The sequence below is a fragment of the Mercenaria mercenaria genome, chromosome 10 (assembly GCF_021730395.1).
Source record: "Mercenaria mercenaria strain notata chromosome 10, MADL_Memer_1, whole genome shotgun sequence".
NCBI lineage: Eukaryota > Metazoa > Mollusca > Bivalvia > Venerida > Veneridae > Mercenaria > Mercenaria mercenaria.
The window spans coordinates 6,492,861-6,511,349 of record NC_069370.1 but is presented as its reverse complement, the minus strand read 5'-3'; the positions used below and the strand labels follow the sequence as shown (position 1 = coordinate 6,511,349).

The following is an 18,489-nucleotide window of genomic DNA, read 5'->3' as shown; positions in this document are numbered from 1 at the left end:
AAACTTGCACGAGTCTTTATCATGATATAAACTTGGGCTCGTCCTATATTTTGTCTGGCTCCATCCCCTATTTCTAAAGTTATTGCCCCTGGAATAGTTTTACCTAATGATGTGCCAAGCGGAAAAAGTATTTGATGTAAATTCATATAACAGTGCACGAGTCTTTATCATGATGTAACCTTACACACTTGGCATTCTTCTTAAAATATTAGTGCTAATTACAGAGTTACGATCCTTGAAATAGCCAAAATAATGGATTTTTGTTTGTGATGCTCATAGCTCAAGAAGTATATGACCTAGAATAATAATTCCTTTATATAAAATGTTCGTGGAGGCTATACCCGCTTAAGACAGCAAACATTGAATTATTGCCCCTTATTTGTGACAAATATACCAGATGAGGCGCACCCTGTGATCTACAGACAAATTCTAGTTTCTTTAACGAGAATTGGAAAAATTGGCCTTTATAGGCCTTTGTTAGGAAGTGTTCTTTACTCCAGGTTTGACTGTATGTACAAATTTGGATTCTGATTCAAAAGTACAGTCATGTGAATGCATTTCGGCACGTGGTTAAGTTTATTTACTCCCTATCCGGGTTCGCATCTAATCTGTTTAAGTGCGAACTGTTTTTTGACGTAAATCAAATGTAGTTTCTTTAAAGTACAACTCACATCTGCACTTTTAAAGAAAAAATAAGCCGCACCATGAGAAAACCAACATAGTGGCTTTGCGACCAGCATGGATCCAGACCAGTCTGGTCAGGATCCATGCTGTTCGCTTTCAAAGCCTATTGCCATTGGAGAAAAAGTTAGCGAACAGCATGGATCCTGACCAGACTGCGCGGATGCGCAGGCTGGTCTGGATCCATGCTGGTCGCAAACGCACTGTGTTGGTTTTCTCATGGCGCGGCTCAAAAAGTGATGCATTTATTAATACTCTTGTTTATATTTTGCACATCATGTGATTGTAACGTAAGATTAAATGCACTTTTAAAATACTCTGTTATTAACAAAGCAGTCATACAGCCTTAAAGTACACGTCTGTGTTTTTCTTCAGGGACCTCTTTAAATACTTAGAGATATCTCTTCAAGTTTTGAAGCTACCACTTTAAGATAATGAGATATCTTTTGAAAATGCCTTGCAATAGTGTTATATATTTAAGGGATATCACTACAATTATAAGAGCTATCTGTGTAATAGGATTTAAATATTTAATTTGCGTTAAAGTGATATTTCTCGAAATATATCAATTGTCGCTTCAATCCTTTAATTATTTTTCTACTTTATGTCAATCTTGCAGATTTGTCTGGTCTCCCATGCTTCGTTATTACGATCATACACTCACTGGATAACACAAGAGTTTGTGTTGCTTAAGCCCAGCTTTGAGGGAAAATGCAATCTGCTCACCCTAATGCAAATTTAGTATTAGACACAAATAATAATCCTGGATGCACCTGTATGACACCAGTTAAAAGGAAAAATTAGCTAACTGTATGGTCAAAAACATATATTGTATAATTTTCAGCCTAAAAAGTGGATCTGAATTTATTCTAATAGATTTTAAACATTTCCAGATATCTTACAATATACATCTTAATTTCGAACTCCGCCATCATGATTCCAAATCACGATTGCGAAGCACGAAATTGTGAAATTTTCGCGCTTTGCCAAGGTGATCTCTCGCTTCGCGCATCGTTGAGCCTTGTTACCTTCTTGATCAGGTGTTTTAATCAGGAGTCTCGTAACGGACCAAACATAATCCTGGAACCAGAATGTTCAGTCCGTACCTTAAGGCAGTAAAATAGTCTTAGAACCATGTCAAGGGTTTGGTCATAAGGATTAACACTTACAACTGATCTTTTGTTATTTTCTACAGCTGGCAAATTTCTAGAATATGATAATTTGCTTATATGCTATTTTTTCAACCAATATATTTATATACCGGTAAGTGCGGTCGCAGTGATCATGTGTTGGCACTGCCTGACTACGAAACGGGTAGTTTGAAATTCCGCTCCGCCAGGCTAATGTTACTAACATTGGGAGAAGAGTCCCCTGGATGTGTGCTGTTCACTTGGAACGCTATGTAAAACCTTGGAAGATTCAGGAATTTGAGCGTCTTCTGTATCTTCCACTATCCTTCTAAGATCAATAACAGTCTTCTGGAGAAAACGCCCAATTGGGTTTCCAGTGGCGACAATAAATAATCTTAATACATGACTGAGCCGTGCCATGAGAAAACCAACATAGTGGGTTTTCAACCAGCATGAATCCAGACCAGCCTGCGCATCCGCGCAGTCTGGTCAGGATCCATGCTGTTCGCTTTCAAAGCCTATTGGAATTAGAGAAACTGTTTGCGAACACCATGGATCCTGACCAGACTGCGCGGATGCGCAGGCTGGTCTGGATCCATGCTGGTCGCAAACCCACTATGTTGGTTTTTCTCATGGCACGGCTCATGTAATGGTGTTGAAAGAAAATACATCTGCAAAGAACTTGGAATTAGTTAACCCTTATCATGCTGGACACAATTGATTTTTGCCTTTGTGACCAGTTTAGATCATGATCAGCCTGCACATCCATGCAGTCTGATCATTACCTGCTCTGTTCGCCATTCAGTCAGTATCTTTTTGGGAAGCACCCCTTTTAACAGTCAATGGTACTGTCCAAATTGAAAGACGGACAAGTTCATTATAGAAATTTAGCAGGGTAAGGGTTAAAAGGCAATGTCATTATACATACATTTTTATCTACCACAGATCCGATCCATGACTAGCTGATATTCATTTTTTTATATATATAATGCCATATCTTCGAAAGAAAAACACATTTTCAGACGAAAATATTGCAGAATTTAATTTTTAATGCAAAGTATGATTAAATATACATATTTACGTTGTACATCTATATTCAGTTTGCAGTTACGTATCAACAAGATGCCCTGTTCGTTGGCTGGAACGACCAGAGGGCAACTCGTGCTACCGATTCTGGCCAACTAGAATGAAATCATGGAAAGAGGCTCGTGCCACGTGTCAAGCACGTGATGGGGATCTACTTAAGTTAAATTCAAAACACGAAAAGGTAATAACTAGACTTTTCTTTCATATTTTATATACATACATTTTTAACTGGCGGGCAAAACAAACGGGCTGTGACTAAAAACAGATCTGGTGCGCCTGTGATATATTACAGACTCCGGTATATACCGGATTCAAGCAATTTGAACGAAAAGTATCTTAAAGGAATATATGTTGCAACCATGGTGATACTAACCCTAACCTTTAGTCAGTATATTATACATATTATACACTAAATGCGTGCGGACATGCAAAAGTTTGCGTATTTTTTGCCGTGCGCTCCAATTGATAATCACTTATGGGCATGCGCAGAACGGCTGCAGCAGATCTGTAATGAGAAACATCGAAAAAAAAAGCATACACATCATACAGAAGTCCAATTCGACGGGTCGGTATTACAATAGATTTTTTTAAAGAACAACGTAGAAGACCGAATCTTTCGAATCCCATGGAAGCTTTTTTTTACCTGTCTTTCTGTGCGAGAAATTTTAATTGCATCGGCAAGCGGAGAACCAGCTAATGCAATATATAAACCTAAAGAGACTATTTCTAAATGGAAGCTGTTTCCTTTTGCGTAAGTGGTCACTGATAAACTAGTATAATTGTATATTTCACAGATCTCTGTCATTTATTAGCAAAATAAATGGGCCGCTTTTAGCCTTACAATAAACAAATATTATGAATATTTAGTTCCTCGCGTGAATTTGTATGAAGGCAATTTGTTTCCAGGAATATCACTATTGGTGGTGATTATCTCTTTCTATAGAATTACCAACCAATGAGAAGTCACAAATAATCATGTTTATTGGCCGAACAACTGCGTTTTATAGAGAAAAAAACGTGCTTCAGTTTTTGATGAGTGGTTGGTCTATTTGAACTTGTTCTTGCTGAAATACGATTTATTTTATTTCCAGGCGTGGATAATCAATGAGGTTAAAAAGTACCCTGTAAATTATGAATGGTGGATAGGGCTTCAGAGGCATCCGGGGAACGACAGTATCTGGCTGTGGACAGATGGTACTTCAAGGAACGAAACTGACAACTTCATGTAAGCTCTTAAGAGTATACATTAAAAAATGAAACGAGTGTTTAACTATAATTATTTTTAGTCACCACAAGGACAGCTCCTCCATAAGGTTGTTAAGAGTTTAGTAGGTAGGACGATAATACAAAAAACAACTGTTGTCCAATTCAAGCACTTAGTCGATTTTTTTAAATATCTCATGTGTAAAACACCCATACATGGGACTCTTATACGAAACGACAATGTTAGATGTTTCTAGTTGAGAGAACTGTTCTTGACATTAAAAAAAAAAAGTCATGTTAACGTAAGCAGATAACTGTAGTACGAGAAAGGACTATTTGTTCAACAATTGACCTGAAAAAAATGCAGATCAGTAGGGCCTACCTTACAAATACCTTATCCCTTGTATAATTATAGGTTATTAGCTTTGTATCGGGAAATATGCACGAGTTCTTCAGCGGAAATATTGCGCGACTTTAGGAGCGCAATATTCTTCCGCTGAAGAACGAGTGCATATTTCCCGATGCAAAGATAATAACCTTTTTATTACATGCGCATCTACATGTATGAATATTATGTAAATATCATAAATATGTTCAATAGCTTGAATAGGATTGACAATACTGAACTAAATTAAAAAAAAATAGTGCAACAACACTCAGTGAATTACGTCACGCACCCGATATGAAATTCAGGCGTCAGTGTATGGAAAAATATTGACGTTTCCGGTACCAGTGTATCTTAACGGGGAATAGAAACCAGTATGTAATAATATATTTTATTAAACAGCCAAATGAATGTGTGAAAGCTATAAGAATTAAGTTATTCAGCAAGTATGATGCGGTTATACATGTAGTTCTAGATGTGTTTAGTTAATATTCCATACTTTGCCGCCCTGACTTAATGGCGAGTATTGGGCTTACGACATTAGATAGCAAATATCATCAAAACTTTATTTCGCCCGTTATCATTAGATATTTGGAGCATTAATTAGTGAAATATTTTTTTAATTATTTTTTGGTTGAGTCACACCGACACAATCATGCCATATGGCGATTTGTTTTATTGCAAGATAATTTGGATCTCATATAGTGACACAAACGAATGTCCTCATATAAAACATATCCTATGTAATCTTATAAAGGTGGTATCAACTCTGCTAAACATTCAGTTCAGACAATTTTTTATCAAAACGACGTCGGCCGAGTAGAAATGACGTAATGCTAACAATAACTGTCGGAAACGACATAATCAGAAACGGAAAAGCTTTTACAAATAAAAGAAACGAAATAAGCTTTCCACGGAAAGGACAAAAATTACCCTCACATGATGGTGTTTTTCCATGGAATGGGCAACACCTAATTTTATATTAAAGGATGCTTTCTTTCCCGGTAGTAAATACATATGCATGTCCCCCTCTGTGAAATGGTGCCAAAAATACCGAGGAGACTGAATCAAAGACTTAATCCATATGGCATTTCTTATCTAAATATCCATACCGTGAACTTCATCTTTAAAAGAAATGGTTGAAACCATAAAAGACAGATGAAAATGGAAATGTAAGTAACCTTCTTCATTTATCACACAAAATAATACATTTTAATCATATATATTCGTAGACAATGGGGATCTGGTGAGCCGAACAATCACCGCGATTCAGAGGACTGTGCTGAAATTTGGGACAACCTTCTGAATGACAAAAACTGTGAACAGCCACTACAGTTTATCTGTGAACGACCGAAAGGTAATGAGAAAATTTTCAGAGTAAAGGGTCTTTGCTAGAAATGGTAAATTCAGAGAACAGTTGTCAGTCAATCAATAACTGAAGAATGCTTTGGCAGTTTCGGTCCTATATTATTATGTCCGACAGATCATGTTATTTTTTCAAGTCTGACAGGTAGAATATTGTATGTCTTAAATAATTAAAAGTTACATTCAGTAGATTAAGAGATAAAAACCATTCACTCATACAATTAAAGTATTAGTTGATTAGCACTCATCATTTAGCAAATAGCATTTGCTATTTGACATTTAGCGTTTGACATGCACCGGCCTTTCATATGATAAAGATCCTTAACTCATAAAGAATTTTGCGATTAAGCAATTATCATTTGGCATTTAGCATTTAGTATATGGCATATAGTATTTGGAATTTAGCATTATATAATTGGTATTTAGCATTAAATATTTAGCATTTGATAATTAGCATGGGGCACCGGCCTTCCATAGTGTTTGATCCTGAGAAATAAAGCTGAATTTTAATTTTTCGACCAAAGAACGGTGTCCAGGTATCAAATGTTTCCGGTGCAATACAAGAACTGTATGTTTTCTTTTCCGCCTTACGGAAAATACAGAAATGTTACCTGTTTATTAATGAGCCGCGCCATGAGAAAACCAAAATAGTGCGTTTGAGACCAGCATGGATCCAGACCAGCATCCTGCGCATCCTCGCAGTCTGTTCAGAATCCATGCTGTTCCCTTTTAAAGCCTATTGCAATTAGAGAAACAGCGAACAGAATGGATCCTGACCAGACTGCGCGGATCCAGACTGCGCAGCCTTGCTGGTCGCAAACGCACTATGTTGGTTTTCTCATGGTGCGGCGAAAATGATAATGTTATAGAATGTTCTAATATATGAATATCATGTATGATTTCAGATCTGCCCATGAAATGTGACGCAGATAATGGATGGGATGACCTTGGTTTGGATAACTGTTATAAATACTTCAGCGATAAAGTAACACAAACCCAAGCCGTGTAAGTACCAATTATACACAAACAGCACATTTTGCCATATACTAAAAATAACATGTTAAAATTGCGCGAATTTGTAATGCAAATTAAATATGATTTTTGCAAATTACATATCTGGTATTTTTAGGTCTTATATTCTTATATCTTATGCAACTAGGTAAGTGTCAAGTCTGCGCTTTGACCGAAACGTTACCTTTTACACCACCAGTAAATATCTTCCAGATAAAACGGGTTGAAAAAAAAAGAAACCATTTCACATTATGGATGCTGATGCGTTAATCTCAAAAACGCATATTTTATATTTTATTTTCAATCCAGTTTCATTTTTCAAACCTATTTGACTATCATATTTGATAAGAAATCAAAATAAATTTGGTCCGCATCAAAATCAGACCTAAGATACCGGTCTTTGTCAATAAACCCCTACGAAAAAAAAAAAATGATTTGGAATATTACAAAGATTTTGTGCATTTTCTTATTATCGGTTACATACAGCTGTTAAGTTTTTTAAAAGTTATCTATTAATCTATTTTTCAGGACAACTTGTAGAGAAGACGGTTACGATTCATTTTTGGTATTGATAAATGACGACAGTGCTCAACAACGAATCACGGATTTTCTCGATCATAAGGACAAGACTACTGTATGGATAGGGTACCTATTCGACACGGTAAGTTTAACCAAAGGGGACTGGCTAAACAAAAGTGTTAAGACCATTTCGTGGGCTGAGCGCGAAACTATTGTAACTGTATATAAATAAAGAACAAGATACAATAGTTTCGCGCTCAGTCCTCGATTTGTGCCTGTCAGAAGAAGCGGACCGAAAAATGAGAGACAAATAGGCATGTCCTCCACATCGTGTTCTAACTATTTATCAAATTTTATGAAAGTATCACAGGGTCCAATTCTGCATATTTTGGATTAAGTTATCGGATGTTTCCACTTTTCCACTTCTACAGATCAGTTCTAGTTTGTTGCCATAGCAACCGCACTTTATGTTGCAACAACATAAAGGACGTGCATATTCTTCCCCGTATTGCCATCTTTTTATGTGCAAAGTTTCGTGAAAGCTTGTCTTAAACGTTTAAAATAATCACAGAACCCCATTTTGTGTGACTGACTGACTGACTGACTAACTGACCTGACCTGACCTGACCTGATGGACCGGACCGGACCGGACCGGACCGGACTGACTGCAGCGCCTCTTTGGTGAAACATCAAATCGCGAAAAGATATTCATTATCTCGATTTCGGAAACATTTACTTTAAAACAGAATCAAACAAAAAAGTATGAATATTAAAGAATTAAGTAGAGACCTTTTGCTAATTTATGCAAATTATTCCTTTCATATTTGCGAATATATAACCGGAGCTATCTCACTCTAGTGATCTAATTTCTGCACGTTTGAAATATTATCCTTAATAGCTCTAACAGTAAACCACAAAAAAATATTAGTTATTTTCATAAACGTGTTACGGTAAAAATGCTTATCTCCCCTCTGTGTAGTAATGAAAAGACGCCAGATTTCTAAATGTGACGGCATAAAGCCCTCTCAATAGACCGTGCGTCAATCCCGTTTTCCATTAGTTTTCTTGCTTTGTTTAACTTGCCAATAACTTACATCAATTTAGAACATGAGTTTCGGGTTGTGTTTTTACCAATAACAACCAAGTCAAAAGTTTTTCCGCCGCCAGAAATTTATATTCAGATCAGTCATAATAAATGTCTTTTTTATTGTGGGCATTGTTTTATGAGCTGATGATTTTAAAAACAATAGGGTCATCTACAGGTCATGGCAATCTAAATATATTGAATTATATCCTCTAAAAATCTAATATCCATAGTTTATGCAAACTAACCACACTTTCCTAACCAGAATCCTAACAGAAGAAATGTAAAAATAAAGTATGTGTATCACACATCTACGAATAAAAAATTCTGTACAGGATTAAAAACCTGACACATGACTTGTTCCATGTTCCGCAAGCGAAAAAAAAAAAAAAAGAATTAGCATACCAATAAACTCGCCGCCTCCTGCTGGTGGGTAATTAAACCCATTGATAGTGTACTATCAGACTGTGATATAAATTAAAATACATTGTCTCAAAGGACAATTACCAATGAGAATGAATACTTTTTCGTGAAGATTATTGTGCTTATTTCATGCTCACTCACAGAGCCATTCTTCTTGGTTGAGCATGCGTATCACGAGGTTTGAGGCGAGGAATAACTGGTGGATTGATGGTACTCCAGACCCTGAAATGTAAGCCTTGTTTTGTTAATTAATGGTAACCAACGGATTAGCAATGTTTATATTCGATTATGAACATGTGAAGTAATTCTGCATGCTAAAGTAATAAATGTTTAGCAATGAAGAATGCGAATCTCTTTCTGCGTGTCAAATATAAAACTACAGTGTAACATTTAACCCACATTTGCTTGACGGGTTTTTGTTAATGTCTCAATTTTTGATTTTTGAAATGACACTGATTAAAAAATAATTTAGGCTGAAGATGTTACTGTTGCTATATGTTTTGTTTGAACAGTAAACTGGATAACTGATGTGTATTTGTTTTCTACCTGTTGACATAAAACATTTCTTTCGATATTTCGAGTAAGTACGCATTGCCTGTTAGTCTTATAGTCTTACGCTGCTGCCCTATGGTGATACATTTCCCTCTATACTAGTATTGCACACAATAATACATTTCCTTCAATTTTCGTGTTGCATACAATGATACATTTCCTTTATTCTAGTGTTGCACACAATGATACATTTCCCTCTATTCTAGTGTTGTACACAATGATGCAATTTCCCTCTATTCTAGTGTTGCACACAATGATACATTTCCCTCTATTCTAGTGTTCCAGACAGTGAAACATTTTCCTCTATTCTATTGTTGCACACAATGATACATTTCCCTCCATTATAGTGTTGCACACAATGACACATTTCCCTCCATTCTAGTGTTGCACACAATGATGCATTTCCCTCTATTCTAGTGTTGCACACAATAATGCATTTCCCTCTATTCACATTTTCCTCTATTCTAGTGTTGTACACAATGATAAATTTCCCTCTATTCTAGTGTTGCACACAATCATGCATTTCCCTCTATTCTAAAGTTATACACAATAATGCATTTCCCTCTGTTCTAGTGTTGCACACAATGATGCATTTCCCTCCATTCTAGTGTTGCACACAATGACATATTTCCCTCTATTCTAGTGTTGCACGCAATGACACGTTTTCCTCTATTCTAGTGTTGTTCACAATGACGTATTTCCCTCCATTCTAGTGTTGCACACAATGACCCATTTCCCTCTATTCTAGTGTTGCACGCAATGACACATTTCCCTCTATTCTAGTGTTGTTCACAACGATGCAATTTCCCTCTATTCTACTGTTGCACACAATGATGCATTTCCCTCTATTCTAGTGTTGCACACAATGATACATTTCTCACTATTCTAGTGTTGCACACAATGATATTTTCCCTCTATTCTAGTGTTGCACACAATGATATATTTCCCTCTATTCTAGTGTTGCACACAATGATGCATTTCCCTCTATTCTAGTGTTACACTAAGTGATACATTTCCTTCTATTCTAGTGCTGCACACAATGATACATGTCCCTCTATTCTAGTGTTTCATACAGTGATACATTTCCCTCTTTTCTAGTGTCGCACACAGTGATACATTTCCCTCCATTCTAGTGTTGCACAAAATGATACAATTCCCTCTATTCTAGTGTTGCACACAATGATATATTTCCATCTATTCTAGTGTCGCACACAGTGATACATTTCCCTCCATGCTAGTGTTGCACACAATGATACATTTCCCTCTATTCTAGTGTCGCACACAGTGATACATTTCCCTCCATTCTAGTGTTCCAGACAGTGAAACATTTTCCTCTATTCTATTGTTGCACACAATGATACATTTACCTCTATTCTAGTGTTGCACAAAGTGATATATTTCCCTCCATTCTAGTGTTGCACGCAGTGATACATTTCCCTCTATTCTAGTGTTGCACACAATGATATATTTCCCTCTATTCTAGTGTTGCACACAATGATACATTTCCCTCTATTCTAGTGTTGCACACAATGATACATTTCCCTCTATTCTAGTGTTGCACACAGTGATACATTTCCCTCTATTCTAGTGTTGCACACAATGATACATTTCCCTTATTCTAGTGTTCACACAATGATACATTTCCCTCTATTCTAGTGTTGCACACAATGAATTTTTCCTCTATTCTAGTGTTGCACACATGATACATTTCCCTCCATTCTAGTGTTGCACACAATGATCATTTCCCTCATTCTAGTGTTGCACACAATGACATTTCCCTCTATTCTAGTGTTGCACCAAGATCAATTTCCCTCTATTCTAGTGTTGCACACAATGATCATTTCCCTTATTCTAGTGTTGCACACAATGATACATTTCCTCTATTCTAGTGTTCACACAATGATATTTCCTCTATTCTAGTGTTGCACACAATGATACATTTCCCTCTATTCTAGTGTTGCACACAGTGACACATTTCCCTCTATTCTAGTGTTGCACACAATGATACATTTCCCTCTATTCTAGTGTTGCACACAATGACACATTTCCCTTTATTCTCGTATTACACACAATGATACATTTACCTCTATTCTAGTTTTGCACACTCTGATGCATTTCCCTCTATTTTAGTGTTGCACACAGTAATACATTTCCCTTTATTTTATAGTTTTGCACACAGTGAAACATTTTCCTCTATTCTAGTGTTGCACAAAGTGATACATTTCCCTCTATTCTAGTGTTGCACACTGTGAAACATTTCCCTCTATTCTAGAGTTGCACACGGTGAAATATTTCCTTCTATTCTTGTGTTGCACACAGTGATACATTTCCCTCCATTCTAGTGTTGCATACAGTGATATATGTTTCTCAATTCTAGTGTTGCACACAGTGATACCTTTCCCTCTATTCTAGTGTCGCACACAGTGATACATTTCCCTTTATTCTAGTGTCGCACACAGTGATACATTTCCCTCTATTCTAGTGTTGCACCCAATGATGCATTCCCTCTATTCTAGTGTCGCACACAGTGATACATTTCCCTCCATTCTAGTGTTGCACACAATGATACATTTCCATATATTCTAGTGTTGCACACAATGATACATTTTCCTCTATTCTAGTGTTGCACACAATGATACATTTCCATATATTCTAGTGTTGCACACAATGATACATTTCCCTCCATTCTAGTGTTGCACAGAATGATGCATTTCCCTCAATTCTAGTGTTGCACACAATGACATATTTCCCTCCATTCTAGTATTGCACACAATGACACATTCCCCTCTATTCTAGTGTTGCACGCAATGATTCATTTCCTGTTATTCTAGTGTTACACACAATGATACATTTCCCTCTATTCTAGTGTTCTACACAATGATGTATTTCCCTCTATTCTAGTGTTGCACACAATGACACATTTCCCTTTATTCTCTTATTACACACAATGATACATTTCCCTCTTTTCTTGTGTTGCACACAATAATACATTTCCCTGTATTCTAGTGTTGCACTCAACGATACATTTCCCTCTATTCTAGTGTTGCACGCAATGATACATTTCCTTCTATTCTAGTGTTGCATGCAATGATACATTTCCTTTATTTTAGTGTTGCACGCAATGGCACATGTTGGTAAGTCTTTATTCTCGTATTACACGCAATGATACATTTCCCTCTATTCTAGTGTTGAAGACAACTATTTTAGAGTTGCACAAAATGAAACGTTTCCCTCTTTTCTAGTGTTGCACACAATGATACATTTCCCTCTATTCTAGTGTTGCAAACAATGATACATTTCCCTCTATTTCAGTGTTGCAAACAACGATACATTTCAATCAATTCTAGTGTTGCACACAATGATACATTTCCCTCTATTTTGGAGTTGCACAAAATGAAACGTTTCCCTTAAGTCTAGTGTTGCACACAATGATAATTTCCCTCTATTCTAGTGTTGCACATAATGATACATTTCCGTCTATTCTAGTGTCGGACACAGTGATACATTTCCCTCCATTCTAGCGTTACACACAATGATACATCTCCCTCTATTCTAGAGCTGCACAAAATGAAACGTTTCCCTCTATTCTAGTGTTGCACACGATGATACATTTCCCTCTATTCTAGTGTTGCACACAATGATACATCTCCCTCTATTCTAGAGTTGCACACAACGATACATTTCCATCTATTCTAGTTTTGCACACAATGATACATTTCCCTCTATTTTAGAGTTGCACAAAATGAAACGTTTCCCTCTATTCTAGTGTTGCACACAATGATACATTTCCCTCTATTCTAGTGTTGCACACAATGATACATTTCCCTCTATTCTTGTATTACACGCAATGATACATTTCCCTCTATTCTAGTGTAGCACATAATGATACATTTCCATCTATTCTAGTGTCGCACACAGTGGTACATTTCCCTCCATTCTAGCGTTACACACAATGATACATCTCCCTCTATTACACACAATGATACATTTCCTTCTTTTCTTGTGTTGCACACTATAAAACATTTCCCTGTATTCTAGTGTTGCACACAACGATACATTTCCCTCTATTCTAGTGTTGCACGCATTGATACATTTCCTTCTATTCTAGTGTTGCATGCAATGATACATTTCCTTTATTTTAGTGTTGCACGCAATGGCACATGTTGGTAAGCCTTTATTCTCGTATTACACGCAATGATACATTTCCCTCTATTCTAGTGTTGAAGACAACTATTTTAGAGTTGCACAAAATGAAACGTTTCCCTCTATTCTAGTGTTGCACACGATGATACATTTCCCTCTATTCTAGTGTTGCACACAATGATACATCTCCCTCTATTCTAGAGTTGCACACAACGATACATTTCCATCTATTCTAGTTTTGCACACAATGATACATTTCCCTCTATTTTAGAGTTGCACAAAATGAAACGTTTCCCTCTATTCTAGTGTTGCACACAATGATACATTTCCCTCTATTCTAGTGTTGCACACAATGATACATTTCCCTCTATTCTAGTGTTGCACACAATGATACATTTCCCTCTATTCTTGTATTACACGCAATGATACATTTCCCTCTATTCTAGTGTTGCACGCAATGACACATTTCCCTCTATTCTAGTGTTACACACAATGATGCATTTCCCTCTATTCTAGAGTTGCACACAATGACACATTTCCCTCTTTTCTAGTGTTGCACACAATGACACATTTCCCTCTATTCTAGTGTTGCACACAATGATACATTTCCCTCTATTCTAGTGTTGCACACAATGATACATATCCCTCTATTCTAGTGTTGCACACAGTGATATATTTCCCTCTATTCTAGTGTTTCCCTCTATTCTAGTGTTGCACACAATGATACATTTCCCTCTATTCTAGTGTCGCACACAGTGACACATATTCCCTCTATTCTAGTGTTGCACACAGTGATACATATCCCTCTATTCTAGTGTTGCGCACAGTGAAACATTGCCCTCTGTTCTAGTTTTGCAAATAGTGATATAATTTGCCCTATTCTAGTTTCTAATTCTTATATTAGCGTAGAACATGCTATAACATATTCTAGAGTTGCGTATGATAATACATTTTGATCTATTCTTGTGTTGTTATAATGAATATATTTTGTTATGTTCTAGTATTGCACACAACGATACGTTGTGCTCTGTAATTGACACCAATGCGGTCGGCATTAAGAATTGGAAACCTGCGAATTGTGACACCAGCAATTCGTTTATGTGCTCTAAACCACTAGGTATAAAACCACCATTGTTTGTTTTTTTTTTTCCTTTTGCAATATAACGTGATCTTTTCGTTATCTTCATTCTATTACAATTGCATAGAAACAGTTAAGGTTTTAAGGCTGGTTATACTGTATTGATTATCCACATTTTTAGACCTATAATCGGGTTTTAAGTTGCAGAGACACATATATTCGGGTTTTAAGTTGAAAGACACATATAATCGGGTTTTAAGTTGCTAAGACACATATGATCGCGTTATAAGTTGCAAAGACACATATGATCGCGTTTTAAGTTGCAAAGACACATATAACCGGTTCTTAAGTGGCAAAGACGCTGAAACTGATAGACAAGTCCTTTTTATTGAAGTCTCGTGAAACCGCCGATGGAAGAATAATATTGATATATCTTTTATTTAAGAGAGAATACCTTAATACTATATAAAACTATTACTTAACCACAGGTACGTGCCCATATGGCTACATCCTGCACAAGGCAACGTGTTATAATCTGAATACACAGGATTTTCATACATGGAATGAAGCCAGAGGTTTTTGCAACCTTAGATCAACCAAGTTATTGGAAATTAAGAAGTGATTATCCAAAGTTATTTTCTTTGTTTTCAGTTTTTTTTAGATCTTATGTAATGTTATTAATGTTTGATTGCTTCAGCCTATCATAACACTCTAAAATCTGATACTAATAACCTTTAGCTTGCCGGCGGCAAGTGATTCTGCCTTTGCGATCAGTGCAGACCAAGAACAACTTGCACATCCGTGCAGGATGATTATGGTCAGCACAGTTCGCTATTTAGTCAGTAAATTTTCAGTAAACACCCTTCAAATAATGCATGGTACTGCTCAAATTGAATTATGTACAAGTCCATTTTAGAAATTTCGCAGGGTAAGGGGTGATAAGCCTATCTACGTAGAAATCTTATCTTTCATCACATGAAATACCCCTGTGAGACAGTTGACATAGGAAGCAGACTAATGATATTCAGTAACATAAGGTGAAACTGGCTTGTTATAAAGAGGACACAATTCAATCCAAAGCATCAGTATTAACCCTTGGCCTGCTAAATTTCTAAAATGGACTGGTCCATTATTCAATTTTGGCAATACCATTTATTTAATCGAAAGCGTGTTCACTGAAAATTTACCGACTGAATAGCGAACAGTAATCTTGGTCTGCTCTGGTCGCAAAGGCAGAATCACTAGAATAAATTGCCGCCAGCAGGTTAAAGGTTAATGAAGGACTAAGGTCGAATAATAGATGAAAGCCCTTATATAAGAAGTTCGTCCTATTAACACCTATAGAAAAGTTATACCTATTTTGCACATTACATCGTGATGCATAAGTAATAAGATATTATAGTTGTTTTCTTTTTGTCTCTGTCAGAAAGATATTGTTTATTATATTGATAAAATATGTAAAACTAAGAGTGTTTTGTTCAATTTCATGGAATATACAAATGAAAACCTTTCAATAGTGACCTTATATTTAATTGAATGTAAGGACAACTTTAACATCCTTTTAGCTTTTAGATCTGTTGCATTAAATGTTTAACATTCTCTACATACTTGTTTTATTTTACTTTGTAGCGACAATGACTGGTACTATATTTTGACGGTGCTTAAGAATCATTACAGTTTGACTGAAATAAAATCCGTCTGGCTTGGATTGTCCGGTATGTAACAGTTCTTACGGTCACTTTTGTGGCCATGTTCTGTTCGAGTTATATAAAGCAAAAGAGACAGCCACAAACTATATTGATGATCCCTTTGTGAGATAGTATAACGCTAGTGAGATAGTATATCTCCCGTCACATCAACAGAGCGCATATGTTACATCATTATGGAATAATTTTCCGCTTACCGATCACCTTACACGATATCATATGAGCCGCGCCATGAGAAAACCAACATAGTGGCTTTGCGACCAGCATGGATCCAGACCAGCCTGCGCATCCGCGCAGTCTGGTCAGGATCCATGCTGTTCGCTTACAGTTTCTCTAATTGTAATAGACTTTGAAAGCGTACAGCATGGATCCTAACCAGAATGCGCGAATCGCAGGCTGGTCTGGATCCATGCTGGTCGCAAAGCCACTATGTTGGTTTTCCCATGGCACGGCTCATATATGCTTAACAAAAGCATTAAATTGACTCATACAAAGGTTCAAACTCGACCGGTCAGAAGTTTGTACTCCACCGAGCATATCTTCAAGGGTTTTGACCTTGTTCGTGCCTCTTATACCGGTAAATATACAACGTAAATAAGTAGGACTGTGACTCAATGCAGACTTGGAGCGCCGGTATAAATTACAGAATCCAGTACATACCGGATTAACTAAATTTGAACGAAAATATCTTAAATGTATATATTTTGTAACCATGGTGATACTAACCCTAACCTTTAGTCAGTATTTTATGCATATTGTACACTAAATGCATGCGGACATGCAAAAATATGCATATTTTAGCCGTGTGCTACAATTGATAATCACTTTCGGGCATGCGCAGAAGACCGCTCCAAGTCTGCAATGTGTTACATCGAATAAGTAGAAGTAAAAGTAGATGATGACGTTCTTCATAATTATTATTCGTTAATTATTATTGTTTGTCTTGTTTTTTATCAAACTTGGATTCAAACTTTGCCTTAAGCGGATTGTAACTATTATCATTATTTTATTTTATTATTATCTATGTTGTTTCTTCAAGCTGGGAGCTTTATGCGGATTAAGTACACATCCCCTCCGTATAAAACTCCTGTGGGTCATTATTCGGATTGGAGCATTATATGGGCCCATAAGACTCCTTTCAACTTTTGTTAGACTTACTCCTTTTTTTTTCTTTTTTTTTGTTGTTGTTGAAAAACATATTCTACTTTCCTAAAGTCAAAAGAAAACAAACTTTGAAGAGTGTACTTATTCAGGTTTAAATTAATTATGCCCTTTATTATCATGCGCATATTTTACTTTTTATAACATTTTGAATATTTTATTTCATTTTGTATTTGATAATTTGCTTTATTTTAAAGTTAAACCATTTATCAAGCTGGTAATATATTTTTTAGAAATCTTGATTTATATCAGTTAGGTATCAAACCCTGAGTAGACACACTTGTGTAAATTCTGAATACAGTAAAGTTAATAGTTGTTTGTCCCATGAGGCACGTAAAGTTTAATTTAATTGTCTTTAAGAATAAAGTTAACACAATGATTCTTTTGTAGTGTTAATTGGTAGAATAAGTCTATCATGGAACGACTAATACGGGCACCGTATTTCACCTTCCTGGTCTATCGCTTTCTAAGTACATTCATTAATTGTTTTTGTGAAGGTCCTTAAACAAGAAATGAAACGGTTTCTTCTTTCAAGTCTTATCTTAAGTACTTTAGTTTATCTTTTCAGGTAAAGATGTCGATAGTCTTAAATGGGACAGTGGCGATGAAACTGGAGATTTTGAGAAAGCAAAGTCGAATGGGAAACTGAAGCTGTCTCCAACGGATACGCAGTGTGGCTTTATAGACAATAGTGAGATCACTAATACCGCAGGTAAATCTTTACAGAACAAAACAGCTAATCCGCCATTAGTTCTTTTGCCAGTAATTTAAAAATTACTGAACGTACAGTTTAGAAATTTAGTCTACGCTTATAACAATGTACTGTCAAAAACTAGGTCAGTAGGTCTAAAAATAGAAAAACCTTGTGACATCTCTAGAGGCCATATTTATGAATGGATCTTCATGAAAATTGGTCAGAATGTTCATCTTGATGATATCTAGGTCAAGTTCGAAAGTGGGTC

The 18,489-nt window shown here is 36.2% G+C and overlaps 1 protein-coding gene across 1 annotated transcript in view; it reads left to right on the top strand.

The window, feature by feature from the left end:
- LOC123559963 (uncharacterized) overlaps positions 1 to 18,489 on the top strand; it is a 56,577-nt gene that overhangs the window by 11,021 nt on the left and 27,067 nt on the right. The window contains exons 2-11 of the mRNA XM_053552208.1: positions 2,912 to 3,078; positions 3,989 to 4,122; positions 5,718 to 5,842; positions 6,756 to 6,855; positions 7,390 to 7,522; positions 9,031 to 9,116; positions 14,584 to 14,699; positions 15,149 to 15,278; positions 16,290 to 16,375; positions 18,096 to 18,239. Coding sequence (XP_053408183.1) covers positions 2,912 to 3,078; positions 3,989 to 4,122; positions 5,718 to 5,842; positions 6,756 to 6,855; positions 7,390 to 7,522; positions 9,031 to 9,116; positions 14,584 to 14,699; positions 15,149 to 15,278; positions 16,290 to 16,375; positions 18,096 to 18,239 — 1,221 coding nt within the window. The remainder of the gene's footprint in view (positions 1 to 2,911; positions 3,079 to 3,988; positions 4,123 to 5,717; positions 5,843 to 6,755; positions 6,856 to 7,389; positions 7,523 to 9,030; positions 9,117 to 14,583; positions 14,700 to 15,148; positions 15,279 to 16,289; positions 16,376 to 18,095; positions 18,240 to 18,489) is intronic.